The sequence below is a fragment of the Cervus canadensis genome, chromosome 2 (assembly GCF_019320065.1).
Source record: "Cervus canadensis isolate Bull #8, Minnesota chromosome 2, ASM1932006v1, whole genome shotgun sequence".
Classification (NCBI taxonomy): Eukaryota; Metazoa; Chordata; class Mammalia; order Artiodactyla; family Cervidae; genus Cervus; species Cervus canadensis.
Genome location: NC_057387.1, coordinates 21991647 through 22012403, shown reverse-complemented (window position 1 = coordinate 22012403; position 20757 = coordinate 21991647). Strand labels below are relative to the sequence as shown.

Below are 20757 nucleotides of genomic sequence, written 5' to 3'. Positions count from 1 at the left end.
AAATAGAGTTAGGAAGCAGAGTGTGCTCCCTAAAACCAAGGTGGGCCATACTGAATCACAGCAGCAACCTCTTTCTGCAGAGAAAGAGGCTCCCACTCCCTGGAGCGTGTGGGTGTAACAGCAGACACTGGCTTTGCCTCCCCGGCAGCATAAGCTGGCCTTCCTTTCACCTTATCTGTTTGTCGGGATGGATGTACTTGGGCTTATCTTCCTGCTGACCTTTGACCCTACAATATAAGTACTCCTGTGGTCTGCTTACCAGAGCACTCCCAGGAAACAGAATGCCTGAGGGAGGCTCTGCTGACCTCTCGATCCCGGCTTCAAGAGCTGGAAATGGAGCTGGAGCACCAAAAGGTGGACCGGCAGCAGTTACTGGAAGATCTGAAGGAGAAGCAGCAGGAGATCTTGCATTTCCAGGAGGAACGACTGTCTCTCCAGGAGAAAGACTCCAGGTTAGAGGGAGCCCGTTGAAAAGGAAGGTGGCTGCATTTTCAGATTTAGAAAAAGGGATATTGGCAAGTCAGTGAGTGGTCCTTTTCGGAAATCTCGATATCCCCTCTCTAGTCTAGTTCAGATTTATGGGTAACTTTGAACAGAAGAAAGGACTTCTCTAGGAATGACTTTTTCACTCCAAAGTTGAGAGAGTAAAACCCTCTTCTGTAAGGCTTCAGCATATCAGATTCTGGAGAAAGTTCTTCCAGTGAGTTTTAGGGTATTAGTCCCATCATAACCTAGGAGGTCTACACCAGCCTTGATGCTGCTTCCCAGCATAAGCCCTGTAACTGCTGGACAACATGACAGACACGGTGGGGCAGTAAGAACACCAGGTAGTGTGTCCTAGGTGTGATAGCTAACAGCACAATTCTAAGCAAAGGGACTTTACCTTCTGAGCCTGTCTTGCCACATCTGTAAAATAAAGGCAGTGGTCTTCATGACACCTCAGGTGACATCTAGGGCTAAAATTCTATGACGCAGAAGTTGGCTCAGCGCCTCTTGCCCTGATGGCAGTCCACCTGCCTAGTGGACCCCTGCCTCTCCCTTCCAGGCTGCAGCGTAAGCTGGCCCTCCTGCAGCAGCAGTGTGAAGAGAAACAGCAGCTCTTCCAGTCCCTCCAGTCAGAGCTACAGATCTATGAGGCACTTTATGGTGACTCCAAGAAGGGGCTGAAAGGTATGTTTCCCCTTCTTCCCCACCCTGTGAGCTTCTTGTTCTTGCTAAAGCTTCCGGTGAAGTCTTTACCTTGGGAGTTCCGGAGATCTTGGAAACTTACTTCGTTCTATCTGAGAAAAAGGCTCAGTCATTGAGGATCCCAATAAGAAGGGGGGAGCGCTCACACACAAAACCCAGATGCTGGTGACAAGAGCAAGATTCGGCCTACAGATCCTTAAAAATAGGCTATAAGAGTCAAACTCCACCTACCTGGATGGTCTGAGACAAGTTAATCAAAGTCCAGATTATACAGTGATTTAAAAAAAATGCAAAGAACCATTCTGGTGGTGTCATCATTTGAAAACATCTCAGATGTGAATTCTGATCACCCTTGCAGTGATTGTTGCAGACAACCAGCTCCCACACTGACCTTTCCCCAAGTGAGAAAAAAGTTTTCTTTAAAGACATTTTTATTCTGGGTATAATTAATTTATCAGAAAAATAATTTGCAGATATTTCTGTAAGTCCTTTTAGTGTCTTTGAAAGACAGCACTTTTTAGATTTTATTGAACATCAAATTTTTTTCTTTTATTATTTATGCTATTCTTTATGTCCTAGCGAAGAAAACTTTGTCTATCTCAAGATCATAAAGATTTCCTTGTATTTTTATTCTTGAAGTTTTATAGTTTTTGCCTTTATGTTTAGGCCTGTGTTTCATTTTGAATTAATTTTGTATATGATATGTGAGAAAAAGGTTAAAGTTCTTTTTTCCCCACATTGATATCCAGTTTTTCCAGCACCATTTGTTACAAAGAATGTCCTTTTCCCATTTAATTACCTTGGCAGCTTTGTTGACAATCAATTGACCATAACTTCTGTTAGTAATATTTTATAATTTTTGGTATATTCATCTTTCATATTTTAATTTTTACATAAATATTTCTCATGTGTGGGATAACGTTTTCATTTCAACTGCCAAGTAATTTTTTTGCTAGGATATAGAAACACAATTGATTTTTCATCACCACGACCATCCTCAAATTTCTTGGCATCTCCATTGGAAAACAACTGCCAAGGCAAAAAAATCACTTGCCAATATATGTGTGAGTCTATTTCTGAATTCTTCACTCTGTTCCATTAATCAATGTGTCCATTCTTCCACCAATAACAAGCTGTCTTCATTGTTAGAGTTTTATAGTAAAATCTGAATTTGTTTGGGTAAGTCTTCACACTTTGTTCTTTTTTTTTTCTTTTTTAAAATAAAACAAAAACCTATATTGGAATATATTTGATATACAATGTGTTAGTTTCAGGTGTACAGAAAAGTGATATAGTTATACATAGACATATATCCATTCATTTTCAGAATCTTTTCCGATATAGGTTATTACAGAGGATGTTTATGTTAATACCAACCTCCTAATTTATCCCTCCCCCCACCTTTCCCTTTTGGTAACCAGAAGTTTGTTTTCTAAGTCTGTAAGTCAGTTTCTGTTTTGTAAATAAGTTCACTTGTATTCATTTTTTAAGATTCCATATATAAGTGATATTATATTTTTGTTGTTCTGTCTGATTGACTTCACTTAGTATGATAATCTCTAGGTCCACCCATGTTGCTGCAAATGGCATTTCATTCTTTTTTATGGCTAAGTAATAGCCCATTGTATTCATGCACCATATCTTCTTTAATCATTCATTTGTCAATGGACATTTAGGTTGCTTCTATGTCTTGGCTATTGTAAGCGGTACCGCTGTGAACACTGGGGTACAAGTATCTTTTCCAAGCATGGTTTTCTTCAGATATATGCTCAGGAGTGGGATTGGTGGATCATATGGTAGCTCTATTTTTAGTTTTTTAAGGAACCTCCATACTGTTCTCCCTGTGGCTACACTAAATTGCCACCAACAGGATAGGAAGTTTCCCTTTTCTCCACAACCAATCTAGCATTTATTGTTTGAAGATATTTTGATAATGGCCATTCTGGCCAGTGTAAGGTAATACCCTATTGTAGTTTTGATTTGCATTTCTCTAATAATTAGCCATGTTAAGCATCTTTTCATGTGGTTTTTGACCATCTGAAATGTCCTCTTTGGAGAATGTCTATTTAGATCTTCTGCCTATTTTTTGATTGGGTTGTTTGTTTCTTTAATATTGAGCTGCATCAGCTCTTTGTATAATTTGGAGATTAATCCCTTGTCAATCGATTGCAAATATTTTCTTCCATGCTGTGTGTTGTCTTTTCATTTTGTTGATGGTTTCCTTTGCTGTGCAAAAGCTTGTTAAGTTTAATTAGGTCCCATTTGTTTATTTTGGTTTTCATTTCTTTAATCTAGGAGGTGGATCCAAAAAGAACTTGATGAGATTTATGTCAAAGGGTGTTCTGCTTAGGTTTGCTCCAAGAGAGTTTATAGTTTATAGTATCCAGTCTTACATTTAGATCTTTAATCCATTTTGAGTTTGTCTTTGTGTATGGTGTTAGAGATGTTCTAATTTCCTTCATTTACATGTAAATGTTTTCCCAGCACCACTTATTGAAGAGACTACCTTATATACATTGTAGAGTCTTGCCTCCTTTGTTGTTGATTAATTAATCATGGGTGCATGGGTTTATTTCTAGGATTTCTATCCTGTTCTATTGATCTGTCTTTGTGCCAGTACCACACTGCTGTGATTAGTGTATCTTTGTACTGTAGCCTGAAATCAGGGAGCCTCATTCCTCCAGCTTCATTTTTCTTTGTCAAGATTGCATTGGCTATTTGGGGTCTTTTGTGTTTCCATACAAATTTTAAGATTTCTTTCCTAGATCTGCAAAAAATTCCATTGGTAATTTGATAGGGGTTGCATCAGATCTGTAGATTGCCTTGGGTAGTGTAGTCATTTTGACAATATTGATTCTTCCAATCCAAGAACATGGTATATCTGTCAGTCTTTCTTTCATCAGCATCTTATAGTTTTCAGAATATAGGTCTTTAGCCTCCTTAGGTAGGTTTACACCTAGATATTTTATTTGTTTTGATGTGATGGTAAATGAGATTGTTTCCTTAATTTCACTTCCTGACCTTTTGTTGTTAGTGTATAGAATTGCAAGATGTTTCTGTGTATTAATTTTGTATCCTGAAACTTTACCAAATTCGTTGATCAGCTCTAATAGTTTTCTGGTAGCATCTTTAGGATTTTCTATGTGTAGAATAACCAGTCCACCCTAAAGGAGATCTGGCCTGGGTGTTCATTGGAAGGATTGATGTTGAAGCTGAAACTCCAATACTTTGGCCACCTGATGTGAAGAGCTGACTCATTTGAAAAGACCTTGATGCTGGGAAAGATTGAGGGCAGAGGGAGAAGGGGACGACAGAGGATGAGCTGGTTGGATGGCATCACCGACTCAATGGACATGGGTTTGGGTGGACTCCGAGAGTTGGTGATGGACGGGGAGGCCTGGCATGCTGCGATTCATGGGGTCGCAAAGAGTCAGACATGACTGACTGAACTGAACTGAACTGAACTGAATCATATCAGGCTTCCCAACATGGTAAAGAACCCACTTGCCAATGCAGGAGACATGGGTTTGACCCCTGGGTCAGGAAGGATCCCCTGGAGGAGGAATTGGCAACCTACTGCAGTATTCTTGCCTGGGAAATCTCATGGGCAATCTGGTGGGCTATAGTCCATGGGGTCACAGAAGAGTCAGACACAACTTAACAACAAAACAACAACAATTATGTCATCTGTAAATAGTGACCGTTTTACTTCTTTTCCAATTTGGATTCCTCTTACTTCTTTTTCTTCTCTGATTACCATGGCTAGGACTTCCAAAACTATGTTGAACAAAACTGGCAAGACTGAACATCCTTATCTTGTTATTGATCTTAGAGGAAATACTTTCTTTTTCAGCTTTTCACTGTTGAGTATGATGTTAGCTGTGGGTTTGTCACATATGACCTTTATTATGTTGAGATAGGTTCCCTCTCTACCCACTTTCTGGAGAGTTTTTATCGTGAATGGCTATTGATTTTGTCAAAAGCTTTTTTTGCATCTATTAAGATGATAATGTGATTTGTGTTCTTCTATTTGTTAATGTGGTTTATCACACTGATTGATTTGTGGATATTGAAAAATCTTTGCATCCCTGGGATAAAGCCCAATTGATCATAGTATATGATCCTTTTAATGTATTGTTGGATTCAGTTTACTAGTATTTTGTTGTGTCATGTTCATCAGTGATATTGGCCTGTAATTTTCTTTTTTTGTGGCATCTTTGTCTGGTTTTGTATCAGAGTAATGGTGACCTCTTAGAATGAGTTTGGGAGTGTTCCTTCCTCTGTAATATTTTGAAATGGTTTCCAAAGGATAGGTATTAACTGTTCTCTAAATAGAATCTGCCTGTGAAGCCATCTGGTCCTGGACTTTTATTTGTTGGAAGTGTCTTAATTACAGTTTCAGTTTTAGTAATTGTGATTGGTCTATTTATATTTTCTATTTCTTCCTGGCTCAGTTTTGGGGGATTGTACGTTTCTAAGAATTTGTCCATTTCTTATAGGTTGTCCATTTTATTGGCATGCAGTTGCTTGTGTGGGAATCTCTTACGATCCTTTGTATTTCTGTGGTTCTATTGTAACTTCTTTTTCATTTCTAATTTTATTGATTTGAACCTTCTCTTTTCTTCTGATGAATCTGGCTTAAGGTTTATCTATTTTGTCTATATTTTCAAAGAGCAAGGTTTTAATTTCATTGGTCTTTTCTTTTGCTTTTTTTGTCTCTATTTCATTTATTTATGTTCTGATCTTTGATTTCTTTCCTTCTGCTACCCTTGGATTTTGTTTGTTTGTCTTTCTTTAGTTGCTTTAGGTATAAGATTAGGTTGTTTGAGATGTTTCTTGTTTCCTTAGGTAAGATTTATTGCTGTGTTCCATAGGTTTTGGATCATCACATTTTCATTTTCATTTGTTTCTAGGTATTTTTTAAATTTCCTCTTTGATTTCTTCAATGATCCATTGGTTATTTGGAAGCATATTATTTTTCTTCACATGTTTGTGTTTTTTTTTTGTTTTTTTTTTTACGGTTTTCTTGTAGTTTATTTCTAATCTCATAGTGTGTGGTCAGAAAAGGTGCTTGATATGATTTCAGTTCTCTTAAATTTCTCAAGGCTGGCTTTCTGGCCCAGCATATGGCCAATCCCGGAGAATGTTCCATATGTAATTGAAAAGAATGTATTGTCTGCTGCTTTTGGATGGAATGCTGTAAACATATCAATTGACTCCTTCTGGTTTAATGTTTCGTTTAAGGCCCATGTTTTCTTATTGATTTTCTGTTTGGCTAATCTGTCCATTGATGTAAGTGGGGTATTAAAGTCCCCCACTATTATTGTGTTACTGTCAATTTCTCCTTCCATGGCTGTTAGAATTTGCCTTATATATTGAGGTGCTCATGTGTTGGGTGCATTTATATTTACAACTGTTATATCTTCTTCCTGGAGTGCTCCTGTGGTCATTATGCAGTGTCCTTCTGTGTCTCTTGTCATATATTTATTTTAAAGTTTATTTTGTCTAATACGAGTATTGCTACTCCAGCTTTCTTTTGATTTCCATTTGCATAGAACATCTTTTTCCATCCCCTCACTTTCAGTCAGTATGTGTCTCTAGTTCTTAAGTGGGTCTCTAGTAGACAGCATATATATGCTTCTTTTTGTATGCATTCAGTCAGTCAATGTCTTTGATTAAAGCATTTAATCCATTCTCATTTAAGGTAATAACTGATACCTATGTTTGTATTCTTGCCTGGAGAATCCCAGGAACTGGGGAGCCTGGTGGGCTGCCATCTATGGGGTCACACAGAATTGGATATGACTGAAGCGACTTAGCAGCAGCAGCATGTTCTTATTGCCATTTTGTTAATTATTTTAGATTTGTTTTTGTGGGTCTTTTTTCCTCCCTTCCTCTTATATTCTCTTTTCTTGTGGTTTGATGACTGTCTTCAATGTTGTGTTTGGGTTGATTTACCGTTTTGTGTGTATCAATTGTAGATTTTTGTTTTTTGGTTACCATGAGGTTTTGATATAGAAGTCTATATATAAACAAGGTTGTTTTAAGTTGTCCATCTCTTACTTTCAAATGAATTTCCAATAGCCTGCTTTTATACACTTCTCATGATTATTGGTTTTGATACCATATTTGTGTGTGGATAATTCTCTACCTTTACAGTATGTTTACCTTTATAATAGGTTTGCCTTGCCAATAAACTTTCCCATTTGTAATTTTGTTTCTAGTTGTGGCCTTTACTTTTCTGCCTAGAGAAATTTCCTTAGCATTTGTTGCAAAGCTGGTTTGGTGGTGCTGAATTCTCTCAGCTCCTGCTTGTCTGTAAAGCTTTTGATTTCTTCATCACATCTGAACAAGAGTTTTGCTGGGTAGACTGTTCTTGGTTGTAGGTTTTTCCCTTTCATTACTCTAAATATATCATGCCACTCCCTTCTGGCCTGCAGAGTTTCTGCCAAAAATATCAGTTGATAACCTTACAGTGATTTGCTTGTATGTTATTTTTTGCTTTTCTCTTGTTGCTTTTAATATTTTCTCTTTGTCTTTCATTTTTCCCAATTTGACTAATATGTGGCTCAGAGTGTTCCTCTTTGAGTTTATCCTGTATGAGACTGTCTTCACTTTCTGGACTTGAGCAACTGTTTCCTATCACACATTAAGGGTGTTTTCAGCTATTATCTTTTCAAATATTTTCTCAGGCTCTTTCTCTCTCTTTTCTTGTTCTGGGACCCCTATAATACAAATGTTGGTACATTTAATGTTGTCCCAGAAGTCTCTTAAACTGTCCTAATTTTTTTCTTTTTTTTAAAAAAATTGAATGTATTTTATTAAGACTAATTCTGAATGGAAAAACATAGCTAAAATAGTGCCTTTGGCATCTTATTTGAAACTTTTTATTCCATTCTATTCCCTCATCTCCTTCCTTCATTTTATGTCAAGTTACAACTTGGTTTCATGGTGATAAAATCAAATTCTTAGGCCTCTGGGATGCTTTCATGGAGAGTTTTGTTGAAATGGCTCCAGTAAAAAAAAACAGGGAGACTGCCTTGTACTGTGGGCCCACTGATGGCATCAACTTTGTGCTCGGATGCCAGGTAGACATCTGCCACCTTGGTGTCATAGCCACCTCTAGGACTTGGACTTTGTGAGTTTATGTCCTGGTGTTCACAGCAGCAGATGGTGTTCCAGGGATCACCCTTCCTGTAAGGATCCTCCTTGTAATGTGGATTCTTTATCCATGGGGAAGAAAAGGACTTTTCAAGAATGATTCTTGAGAAATGTGCTACATACTATTATATTGCATGATATATTTCATGGATTCCATATCAGTCACTTTTCCTTGGTCACACTAGAAGATTTTAGTTCATGAAGACAGATGGTAAGAGTAGTCCAAACCCAGCTTCTTAACCAGCATTGGATAGTCACTCCAGTTGTAGACTTTTTCATGGAAAGGAATGTCGTAGGAGGGCCAATATCCTCTCCACAGAGCATTAGTTTTAAACTGTCCTTATTTTGTTTTTGTTCTTTTGTTCCATGGCAGTGATTTCTACCATTCTGTCTTCCAGCTCACCTATCTATTCTTCTGCCTCATTTATTCTGGTACTGATTCCTTCTAGTGCCTTTTTCATTTTAATTACTGTATTGTTAAACTCTGTTCTTTATACCTTCTAGCTCTTTGTTAAACATTACTTGTATCTTCTTGATCTGTGCCTCCATTCTTTTCTGAGATTTTGAATCATCTTTACCCAACATTACTCTGAATTTTTTTTGGTAGATTGCCTACCTCCACTTCACTTAGGTGTTCTCCTGGGGTTTTGTCTTGTTCCTTTGTTTGGAACATATTTCTCTGCTGTCTCATGTTGTCTAAGTTTCCATGTTTGTGGTCTCCTTTCCACAGGCAGCAGGATTATAGTTCTTTTTGCTTCTGATATCTGCCACCTAGTGGGTGAGGTTGGTCTAGGAGATTGTTCAGGCATCCTGGTGGGAGAGACTGGTGCCTGCCTAGTGGTGGGTGGACCTGGATCTTGCCCCTCTGGTGGGCAGAGCTAGGTCAAGGAGTATGTTTAGAGGCATCAGTGGACTCCAGCTGACTTTATTCAACCTGTCTGCTGATGAATAGTGTTGTGTCCCTATCCTCCTGTTGGTTGTTAATCCTGAGGCATCCCAGCACTGGAGCCTATAGGCTGTTGGGTGGGGCCAGGTCTCCGTGCCAAAGTGGCGACCTCCTGGAGAGCTTACATTGTTGAATATTCCCTGGAGCTTCTGCCACCAGTGCCCATGTCCCTACAGAGAGCCAGGATACCCTCCAAGACCTGCAGATAGGTGTGGCCCAGGTTTCTATGGAGTCATTGCTCTGGCCTAGGTCCCAGTGCTCATGGAACTTTGTGTGCACTCTCTAAAGCTGGAATCTCTGTTTCTCCCAGCCCTGTGGAACTCCTACACTCAAACCCTGCTGGCCTTCAAAGCCAAATGCTCCAGTAGCCCCTCCTTCCTATTACAGATCCCCAGGCTGGGAAGCTTGGTGTGGGGCTCAGAATTCTCCTGTGGGAGAACTGCTGCAGTATATTTTCCTGTTTGAGGGTAGCCCACCCAGCAGGTATGGGATTTGATTATATCATGAAAGCACCCCTCCTACTCTCTCACTGTGTCTTCTTTGTCTTTGGATGCAGAATATCTGTTTTGGTAGGTGCCAGTGTTTTTTGTTGATGATTGTTTAGCAGTCAGTTGTGATTTTAGTGTTTTCACAAGAAGAGGTGAGCTCGTCCTTCTACTCTGCCATCTTGTCCTGCACTCCTCTTCATTTATTCCATTTTGTGAGAATAGTCACATAGCTCACTGCAGAAGTAATGTGTTTGGTTAAGGCCTGTGGCTCTGATGCAACTGGATGTATGTATCATATGGTATATGCATCCTATTACCTTGATAAAAACTGAAACAAATTCTATCTTTTTAAACACATTTGATGTCAATATTTTTAGATGAGCAATTATAGTCTTATAGAATATTTCTTAGATTTCTTCTTCCCCGAGTACATAGAGAAAGGCTATGGGTGGTGAGTGCAGGTAAAAAAGCAAGTAGAACTTGAGAAGTCCAATTAGTTATGATCTCTCATCTATCCCGCTCATTCTTTTTTTTTTTTTAATTTTAAAAATTCATTTACTTTTGACTATACTGGGTCTTATTGCTGCACAGGCTTTTCTGTAGTTGGGATAGATGGGCTTCTCATTGTGGTGGCTTCTCTTGCTGCAAAGTACAGGCTCTAGGCACTTGGGCCCCAGAGTTGTAGTTCCCAGGCTCCAGAGCACAGGCTCAGTAGTTGTGGCCTATGGGCTTAGTTGCTTCACGGCATGTGGGATCTTCCTGGACCAGGGATTGAACTCATGTCTTCTATATTAGCAGGCAGATTCTTTACCACTGAGCCACCAGGGAAGCCCTATCCCTCCCAATCTTAAGTGTTGCCCAAAGGCCTGATGCCTTCTTCTTCCTCTCCCCTTTGATTCCTGAATGTGGAGGGCGTCACCTCTTCTCCCTCAGTCTGTGCACTTCTCCAGCTTAGTATTGATCTTCTGCCTTGAAAGACCCTGCTGTCTAGCCTCCAGGACTAAGGTTAATAAGGAGGAGAAATATTAGGTTTGACTTCATCTGCCAATCATGCGCCCTCTTAGGTGGATAAGGGTCATTTGAGTCTCAAGGAAACTCCAGGCTGGAGTGTGTACCATCTTAATATGTGCGAGTCCTCACCCAGGAAAAGTGACATCCCCATCACAGCAGGGGATGTAATGGTTCTAAGCAGGTTCTAAGCCACAATATTCCTGGGATTCTGAGATTACAGTGGGGTCCTTGGCAGAAAGGAACGTCACAGAAGAGTGTTCTGACAGATGCTTGGAAACACTTGGAGCAATGCCACCAGACCTCTCTCTCTCTTTTCAGCTTACACCTGGGATGCCTGTCACCAAGTCCCTTTGAGCAGTGACTTGAGCCACCTGGTGGCAGAGATCCGAGCTTTGCGAGGGCAGCTGGAGCAGAGCATTCAGGTGAACAACTCTCTGCGACTGCAGCTGGAACAGCAGTTGGATGGTGGTGCCAGCAAAGCCAGCCTCATCTCCTCCTCCGTTAACCAGAAATTCCCCACCAACACTGACCCTGGAAACAAGCAGCCGTTCTTCCAAGGTAGGAAGGAAAAGGGAACCATGAAGCCCTCAGCCGTGGGAAGGTCCCCAGGATGTGTGTGGTGGAAGGGACAATATTGCCTCTTCCACACTCCTTAGGGTCAGGGTGAAGTCAGAGATGCTTCAGTACAGCACCGTGAGGGCATGGAGTTTAGGGTCAGATCTGGCTCCAGATTCTGAGTTTGCCACTTACATGTTGTTTGCCTTAGGAAAAGTGTTAAAACTCCTCAAGTATTTAAGCCTTAGCTTCCTCATCTTTAACATGAGGATAATAATAATATCAACTATCATGTGGAGCATTAAATGAAATAATTTACAAGTGCCTGACACCATAAGAAGTACTCAAAACAGTTAACAGCTATATGTGTTAATGCCTATTCCTTATGTTTGTGGAGTGTTTTAAAATTTACCATGTTTTCAAATAATTTTTCAAATAATTTCATCAGAGCTAGTGCAGGATTTACTATCTCTGTATTTCACATGAGAAAATACAGGCACCGGGACAATTAACGGATACACTGAGGCTTGTGGGCGTTAACAGGCCAACCCGGGATTCAAAGCAGAAGTTTTGGTTTGCTGTGTTCCTTCTCCCTCATGATGCTCTGTCTCGGTATTGCTTCTCTTCCCTCTCAGGCTTTGCCTCTCAGTGCCTCCCCATAGCACCAGCCAGGACTCATCCCTGCTGGCTCAGTCACTCCTCATCATACGGCAGAGAGGCCTGAGCTAGAAATCCGGTTCTAAGCCACATTTGCCTGAGTAGGATCATATCAATCTCTTCGTGATAATTTCCAGATTGCGGTCTGGTCTCCAATAGGACATCTCAAACTCACCAAGGCTTATGTCGCCTATTCTTCTTATACTAGTGCATATTTTCTAGTACTGACTCATCAGAATGGTGATTAGAGTGCAGAGTTAAATCCCCATAAATCCATTCACTTCTTGATCAAGTATTTTAACATATGTACTGCATATATTTATGCATATTTATAGTTACAAAGCATTGTATTAGACATACTGCATACAATATTATATTCAAATCTGGGATTAGAAAAATACATCTAATAATTTTTTCAAACTACAAGTTTTTTTTCTCATGGAACAGCCTTCACATCTTATTTCAAAATAAGTGATTAGTTTGTTATTGCTTCTGATTGTGGTACATGGGTGATGACTAAATGAGAGGAGAGTCATGGTGCCTTAGATCTCCAGTGGAGTGGTGTGTTCCAGGGTTCCTAAAGCTGTGGTTGTCTTTACTCCCCAGATTCGGTTGCCTCCCCTCCAGTTCGGGATGTGGGCATGAATTCTCCAGTTCTGGTCTTCCCCAGCTCTTCTTCTGCGGCTCCTGGCCCAGAGACCACAACCTTCAGTAGGACGAACGGTAAAGAGGGCAACCACAGAACTCAGGGTCTAATGATGGAAAATTATTAATACAAGTAACTTTTGGTTCTCTGTATACACATTATTTGAATGTAGAGATTTTTCTCTGCATGTCCCAAGGCCTTTAGCCCTATCATTCCACCTCCTGTGGCTGCCTTTTTTGTCACTACTCTTCCGCCCATGGTTTTCCTATTGCTCTGGTATTGCCTCACTGCACTGTAACCTCTTCCTTCTTGAAAGTGCTCTCTGTATCCAGCTTAATTTCCTTGTCTATGTCTTCTCAACCCCCAAATTTAAAAAAAAATTAATGTCTGTCCTGAATGTCAATAAGGATAAAATTTACCTCCTGGCAATTTTATGATTATGAGATGCTAAGAGAAAGACTATAATAATATAGAACCCAGAATATGTATGGACGTCACAGGTGTGCTTTCCAAAACTGGTGATCTTGTTTCTGGCCTCTTTTACTATTTGATGTCCCTTTTGGATTGAACTGAGGATGACTATGAATAACAGTGGGTTCTTTGTTGTTGTGGTTTTATTCTTCAGAGCTGGGTTTGGATGCTTCTCCAGTAACGAAGAACCCTCCCAAGCTGGAAGGTGATGCTACTGATGGCTCCTTTGCCAATAAGCATGGCCGCCACGTCATTGGCCACATTGATGACTATAGTGCCCTAAGAGAGCAGATTGGGGAGGGCAGACTGCTGGTCAAGAAGATAGCATCACTTGTGAGACCGACCTGCAGCTTCTCTGGTCTGGAAGCTCCAGGCATAGAGGTAATCACATTTTAGCTCTTAGGTGCACCTTTTCCTTAAGCCTTTCTTCTTTTGATTTTAGCTCCTTCTCCCACTATCTTTTTTCCTGCTCCACATCTCTCACAGCTGAGGATGTATCTTCCATTTACATCCAGCTAGGCCTTCCATCTTTACCGGCTAGTTTCACTACAAGCTTCGTTCTGTTCCAGATGTAGCTGACTCTCTATTTCCCCTGAGAACCACAGAAAAGCATGTGCAGCATTGCCATCCTCATCAGTAGAGCATGTCAGGCATCAACATACTTGCAGTGCTGTTTGGTAGCTTACTATCTGCTAAAGTCACACTGGGATATGATCATTTGTGGGCAGGATAAAATCACTTCATCAGTTGCCTGGGAATTGACAATATTCACCCATATGGGCCAGATGTGTGGGAAGGGTGAGGAGAGTGGCAGCCTTGGATTTCTCTGCTCACACCGAGCAGGGGAGGAGAGCAGGCCGAAAGGCTTCTCAGAGTCTTTCCCCAGGGAGAGACCTAGGCATCAGCCGCGGTGCTGTCCGCGCTCCAGGAGCCCCCGCGCGTGAGAGGGAGGCCCACACCTGAGTCAACAGATACAACAAGCGGCTCCAGGCACAGTGCCGGAATTGCTGTGGGTGTGACGGAGTGAACCCAGAAGTGGCGATTACCCCAGAAGGAAGGTGACAGGTTCATGGGGGTTAGGGTGCCACTAGGGGGTGTGCAGTTCTCTGGGGAGGAGAACATGCCAGGTGAAGGGAAAGCGCTCAGTCCTTCCAGCTACAAATGGTGCAGCCCATTTGAAGCACAAGGCCTGATTTAGGGAAGGGCAGTAGGGGTGGGGGTACAGTGCAAAAATAGGGACCTTAGACTCCAGAGCACGAAGCAGGACTGAAAGCTAAAAAGTGTGGAATCAAATGAATTCTTACAAAGTGGGAGGTCCTTGCTAAGGTCAGAGAACCTTGGCTACTAGGTTAGAAAAAAGTCTCACAGGTTCAAGCCAAGCCTGTGGCCATACCTCGCTCACAAAGGAAGCCGAGGCCTGTGCTCTCAGCCACAGGGATGCCCATGGTTACTCCCCCCTTCCCAGGTGATGGGCAGCGAAGGCATCCAGGAGCTGAGGAGCAGCGCCACCGCCCTGCACCAGCGGCTGGAGGAGTCGGCCTCCCTCCTCACCATGTTCTGGCGAGCGGCCTTGCCAAGCGCCCCTAGCCCTGCGCTTGTGGGCCAAGTGGTAAGAAGCCAGCATCCTCTACCTGTTCTGCCCCCAACTAGCCTTCTACCTCCTCGGCCTGCAGAGCCTGAAGGTCAGGAGCCGAATGGGCAGTTGGGACGAAGGGGACTTGAGGGGTGTGTCCCTGGAGGGAGACCTCCCCTCCGTGGTGACCATGCTCTGTGCAGGTCTGAAAACATCCCTCTCCCCCCAGCCTGACGCCCAGGATAAGGAGCCAGACAGGAGAAGAAAAGAACATAGAGGAGGCAGAGTCATGAGAGCCCTGCTAACCCACAAATGTTCCATCCCTTTAACTTTCTAAAGTTCAGCTGAGCTGAAGTTCAGGGCCATTTAAAACGTCAACACATCCTTTTCCATCCTAAGCCCACTCCCACGCACTCCCAGGTCCACATAGGCAGACAGGATCACAGAATGTCACCAGGAGTGGACCAGCCCTTTTTACCCACCCACTGAAATCCCAGAAAAATTTCCACTTAAACCTGTGTCTCTGGGTCAAGCCTGGTGAGAGTCAGCCTGCCCTGGTGCCCTCAGATCTCAGGCCATTCTGGTTGATGATCTTGGATTAGGTAGATTTCAAAATCTCTCCTAGGGTTCTCACTCCAGACCAGTATCAATGATAACTTTAGGGGATCCAATGTTGCTAATTCCAAGGAGAAAGTATTTTGCCATCCTGAGGTTGGCAGATATATTTACAGACTTGTAGACCGTCTCAGGCCAGCCCTGTCTCCCCAGGCATAATATTCCTAATGACCAAGTTTTGATGCCCAAGTGATGTAACTATGTCAGCACTAAATCAGAGCTCTTACTCACAGCTGGGAGTTTCAGTGTGGCCTGGACTCAGGTTCTCTGCAGCAGCTAGAGTGTGGCCTGTGCTTGTTTGCACAGGGGCTTCCAGGTCCTCGGTATTCCCACCTCATGGCCCATCCTGAGCCATCACCTGCTGGAGGGTTTTAGAGGCTTTGATGAGGGAAATCTGGCCCAGAAATACTTAAGATTGCAGAATCCTATTTGGGGTTGTAAAGAACCACAAATCACAGGGTGCTTTAGGCCTTCTGACCACTGACAGAGCACCTATTTTTCTTCCCAGGGAGAGTCCTTGAAAAAGGAACTTCTGGAACTGAGAACCAAACTATCCAAACAGGAGAGTCTCCTTCAGAGTACATCTGAGCGCCTGAAGACCGCCAACCAGCAGAAGGAGAGCATGGAACAGTTCATCTTCAGCCAGTGTGGGTGCCCTGAGCCAGGGAATGGGACAGGAAACTGGGGGGCCTTCCAGGCTCCCCACTTGTGCTGTGAATGGACAGTGACCAGAGAGGCTAGGGGGTGGGGGAGACTGACGTGACATCCCTGAACCTCCTGTGCCATCAGTAATCATAGAGGCAGAGGAGGAGATGTGAGGGGTGGAGGGGAGCAGGAGACCCCAAGCTGAGTGGCCAGAAAGACAAGCTCCAGAACACACACACCCAAGACAGATGTGGACCCCGCTGGTAACTTCTGCCTTTGGGAACTGTTTTGTTGTTGTTTCAGTGACCAGGACACACGATGTTTTGAAGAAGGCAAGGACTAATTTGGAGGTAAGGAAACCACTGCACTGATCAGAGCAAACTATCACCGAATGTATCAATGCACAGGTGACTCCCGACCTGCGCTGACCTTCCAAGAGGAACTTTCTGGTCCACCTGTGAGAACACAGGTCCTCAGTGAGCATCCCTCTAGATTCCATCCCCATCAGTCCTCCCACCCTAATCAGAAACCTCCCCTGACTTCCCAGTTCACTCTCACTTTGTCATCATCTTCTCTCTTGACCCCAATCCTCTCTCCTTTATGCCGTGTCAGGACTGGGGAGAAATGCAGTTCAGTTGATTCTCAGGATCAGAGGACATCTGGGGTCTGCCTCTGAATGAGCTTTCCAGTAAAGGAATCCTGAGGCCAGTCATGGGTTCTGGGGTTCCTGTGTCACTTATGAAAAAATGATGGAAAGATGCCACCTAACAAGTTGATTTCACTCCACACTATTGGACTGAAAGCAGCAATTTGATTTCCACATATTTTTCTTTAGGAAACAACACAAAAGAAAATCATTGGGTCTTATTGATCTAAAAGAGAACTTGGAAATAAGGAAAAACTGAAACTTAAAGGGAAAGATTATCTATAAGGCAGGCATTCTCTACGTTTATTTAAAATACCAATGCATTCTCTAGCAGCCACTTTGAAAAAAAACTTGAGGTGTTAAAAATGGCTTCAAAGTCAAAAACTAAGCTTTTTACCTTGGACTTTAAAGCTTTGCCATAATCAGTTGAGCCCATTCCTAGGAATGTTCCTAAATTGTAACCTAAAAGGATGTTGACCCCACAGTGTGAAAATGGGTTGGGCCATAATTTAACCCTGATTTTTTTCCTGCTAATTTCTTCTGATTCCTTTCTTTCCTGAGCCTTTTTAGAAGAACTCTTACAAGACTGCTTCTGTAAAGCCTTATTCCTGTCCCAGCAAAGGTAACCCAACAGCCTCTCATACCCGCTGGCTTGGAAGTCTCCTTCCCACTTCTGCTAGGCCACTGGAAATGGACCAGGGCCCAAGTTCTAATCCCAGGCTTGTCACTAACTGGCTGTGTGGCTTTGGCTGGCCCCAGTCTCTGTGAGACCACTGACCCTTATCTGTAACAGGAGGCACTAGACTTAGGTGATTTCTGAGGGCCCTGCTGACCTGTGCCCCCCATCTCCTCATCAAGTAAACAGAACATAAACTTAACAAGGGGCCCGCCTCAAAATGTCCTCTCCTTCTTACAGCAGGCCACTTCTACATGTGCCTGTTTCATGCTAAGCATATCTTTTCCTGGGAAATGACAAAAGTCATCCTCTTTCTCCCAAGCAAAATGGAGAGTGAGCTCTTCCCCTCTTCAGGGGAAGAGGGAGCCGTAGGGTCTGGCCACCTGGTGTGCAGTGGCTTTGAGCAGAGACCTGACCACAGGTGGTGTGGGAAGCTTTCACTCTGACCTGGTGGCACCAGCTGCTCCCCAGACCTCAGCGCCTCCCTTCAGCTCATCCTCCTGACAGGCTCCCACCGCGATCCTGGCTTCTGTCACCACTCAGCCCTCTCAGCCTCAGTGAGCCAGCAGCAGGACCTGATGAAGGACTCTGACTTCCACTGTGTTACTTTGGTCTCCAGGTGAAATCCCTAAGGGCCCTGCCATGCACTCCAGTCCTGTGACCCTTGCCTTCCAGGAGACATGCAAGAAGCGAAGCCACCAGAGGTCCTTAAAACAGCAAGAAGGATGGGCCTGCGCCCCTTCTTCCCAGCTCCCTGTCTGCTGAGGAGGATCTGGGCCCTCCTCCACACCTACTGGAGGGTCTGGAAGGAGTCAGAGATATGGCCTCGTGGGCAGGGTGAAAGGCAGAGGGCCTTTCCTGCAGTTGAGGAATAACCAGCCAGGGTCCCCGTGGCTCAGCACTAAGGAAAACATGCCTAGTGAGCAGAGGACCTTGTGACAGTGCTTCTGAACACCCTGGGGCGTGGGAGCCAGCGACAGACATTTTTTGCCTCATCACCTGTCCTCAGAGGGTCAGCTCAGGGGAAACAGGACCTGCTTCCCCACACTGGAGCATGTGGTCCCCACATTGGAGCTCCTTGGCAGATCTGAAAGCACAGGCCTGAGCAGCGGTGTGTTGCAGGACAGTGTGGGCAGGGGCCCGACTACCTGACCCAGGACCCATGCAGCTGGGTCACTGTCAGGCTGGGCATCAGTCTACACTGCAGCACCTGAGTTCTTTGAATCCATGTGGTGGGAGTGGTGACTCCCATATGCCATCCCATGCCATCTCATGCTTAGCCTAGACCTCCTTCTTATATTCTATTGTGATCTCCAAAAGCTGTACTGACTTTACATATACTGTCCCCTTTTGTCATCCCAACTTCTCTCTGGGAACTAGGGACTAATGGCCACAGCAAGCCCACTGAAAGTCTTGTGTAAAGCAAACCGGTGATCACTTTTAAGTGACCTGCAAGAGGCCCCCAGTTGTGCTTGTGCTGAAGCCTAGTCTGTGTCTTCACAAAAGTGCTTTAGAAAGTGTGTATGTGTGTATAAATGTATGATATATATTTATATATGTTGCTATAGTGATATGTGGAAGGCTAACATAACTGGTGGACAGGGTCAGTGAAAGGAAATGACACAGTCTTTTTGGTGGCTATTAAAGCAAACTATGTATCAAAAAAATAGTTTTCTTTGCCTGCTTACTTTCCAATTTCTTACCAGTCTGCAGGGTGAGTGTGTAAGAATAGGAAAGACAAACTCACTAAAAAGCTCAGCATCTGAAGCAGAATCAAGATGCTATAGTGGTTGGTATGGAGATCCCCTCCCCCACAAACACATCAAAAATACATTCACATGTGGGACACTTCTTAATGGAAACTAACTGGAAACTCACATAACTCCTGAAAACCAAAGCTGCAAGAAGGATCTACACATAACTCGGTAGGATGGGAAAGAAAAGAATCAGGTTGGGCCCTGGGCCCCTGGGCGGGATCCGCAAAGAGAAGGTCCACAAGGATAGACCCTGGCCCTCGAGTTAGCAGGTCAAGTCACAATTTGGACATCCCAGTCCTGGAGTCCTGCAAGGAGTGGCCCGGCCCCCTTGCCTCCTGGGCAATCTGAGACTGAAGGATTGGAGAAGTCTAGACTACTTATCAGGAGCACATGCTGGGTTGCTGACAATCAGGGTGGAGAGTCGTGCACTGTGAGCAGCCTCCTTGCTGTATTTCCCAATCCAAAGGGGCCAATGCCCTGACTCCACTCACTCCACACCACAGTCTGGCACAAGATCTTGACAGAGACTCGATCTAGCTTTGCAGAGACAGACCAGGGTACTCCTGGAATAGCCTCAGATGCCATAGTCAGTAAGGGCTCAGAGCAACAGGGGTAGGTGCAGCAAACATTAGTGTGTGCAGAGGGCAGCACAACAGGAGTATGCAAGGGCCAAGGGATGAATCTTGAGCAGACAGGCCCTGAGAGAGGACATGACCTAACTAGGCAGAGACAGCCCAGAGGCCCTGGGGTAGGGTCCAGCTGGGGCTTCGATGGCCATCACGAACACACCACACTATGTATGGAGAGGTTTGTCTTCCATTTGAGCGCTAGATATGGGCAGACAAGTCCTGGGTGAGGTCTGCCACAGAGGCAACCCAGATCTCAGGCAGCAGTGCAGCCACAACCCCCCAACCTCCAGCCCCAGCCCACTCCACACCACAGCCTTATACTAGATCTGAGACAAACAATAGGAACATAACCTTGGGCTGCCCCTGAGTGGAGCTGTAGATGTATATCCTGTGTGAATACATGGCCCTCACTTGCTTCACCACTCACTTCCATGGGGCAGGGCATGTACTCAAGGGCAACAGCCTGATTAAGCCCAACCCTCAAGGCTTCTACTCCAACAACTGGGGAACACACCCTACCCCTGAGACAGCCATGACACAGAGCAGAGAGGAAGCCCCACCTCACATCCAGCACAGGCTTTTGATACTATACCACCAATCACACCCCACTATCAAGGGGATAATGACCAGCACAAACTGAGGAAAGACATGACTGGCATCCATCTGAAACCAGCCCTCACACCAAAAATATGAGACTCATGGAGGCTACACAGGGACACTCCCACATAAAATCAGCCATTCAAGACCACAATAGATAACTGTTTCTCCTAAAATCATACAGACAGAGAAAGTTAAGTAAAATGAAAAGGAAGATCTACTCCCAATTCAAAGAACAAAAGAAAGTCCCTGAAAGAACAAATAATGAAACAGATCTCACCAGTCTACTAGACCAGGAGTGCACAAAGGAGGTAATAACTCAAGATAATAAAAGTTATTTATGACAGAATCACAGCCAATATACAACTCAATGGTGAAACACTGAAAGCCTTCTCACTAAAATCTGGAACAAGACAAGGATGCCCATTCTCACCACTTCTATTCAACACAGTATTGGAAGTCTTAGCCATAGCAATCACACATGAAAAAAATTAAA

The 20757-nt window shown here is 43.6% G+C and overlaps 1 protein-coding gene across 29 annotated transcripts in view; it reads left to right on the top strand.

Moving 5' to 3' along the window:
* Positions 1–18937, top strand: part of LOC122435175 (phosphodiesterase 4D interacting protein) — a 237069-nt gene extending 218132 nt beyond the window's left edge. For 12 of the 29 annotated variants that reach the window (XM_043459169.1, XM_043459262.1, XM_043459162.1 and 9 more), the window contains 10 exons: positions 263–452; positions 1046–1170; positions 11113–11352; positions 12613–12729; positions 13278–13504; positions 14589–14732; positions 15820–15958; positions 16260–16306; positions 17173–17224; positions 17898–18937. In XM_043459169.1, coding sequence (XP_043315104.1) covers positions 263–452; positions 1046–1170; positions 11113–11352; positions 12613–12729; positions 13278–13504; positions 14589–14732; positions 15820–15958; positions 16260–16306; positions 17173–17224; positions 17898–18043 — 1427 coding nt within the window. In that variant the 3' untranslated portion in view covers positions 18044–18937. Of the gene's footprint in view, positions 1–262; positions 453–1045; positions 1171–11112; positions 11353–12612; positions 12730–13277; positions 13505–14588; positions 14733–15819; positions 15959–16259; positions 16307–17163; positions 17225–17897 lie in introns of all 29 variants that reach the window. The other 17 variants (XM_043459377.1, XM_043459245.1, XM_043459327.1 and 14 more) reach the window with 3 other exon arrangements.
* Positions 18938–20757: the final 1820 nt, after the last annotated feature.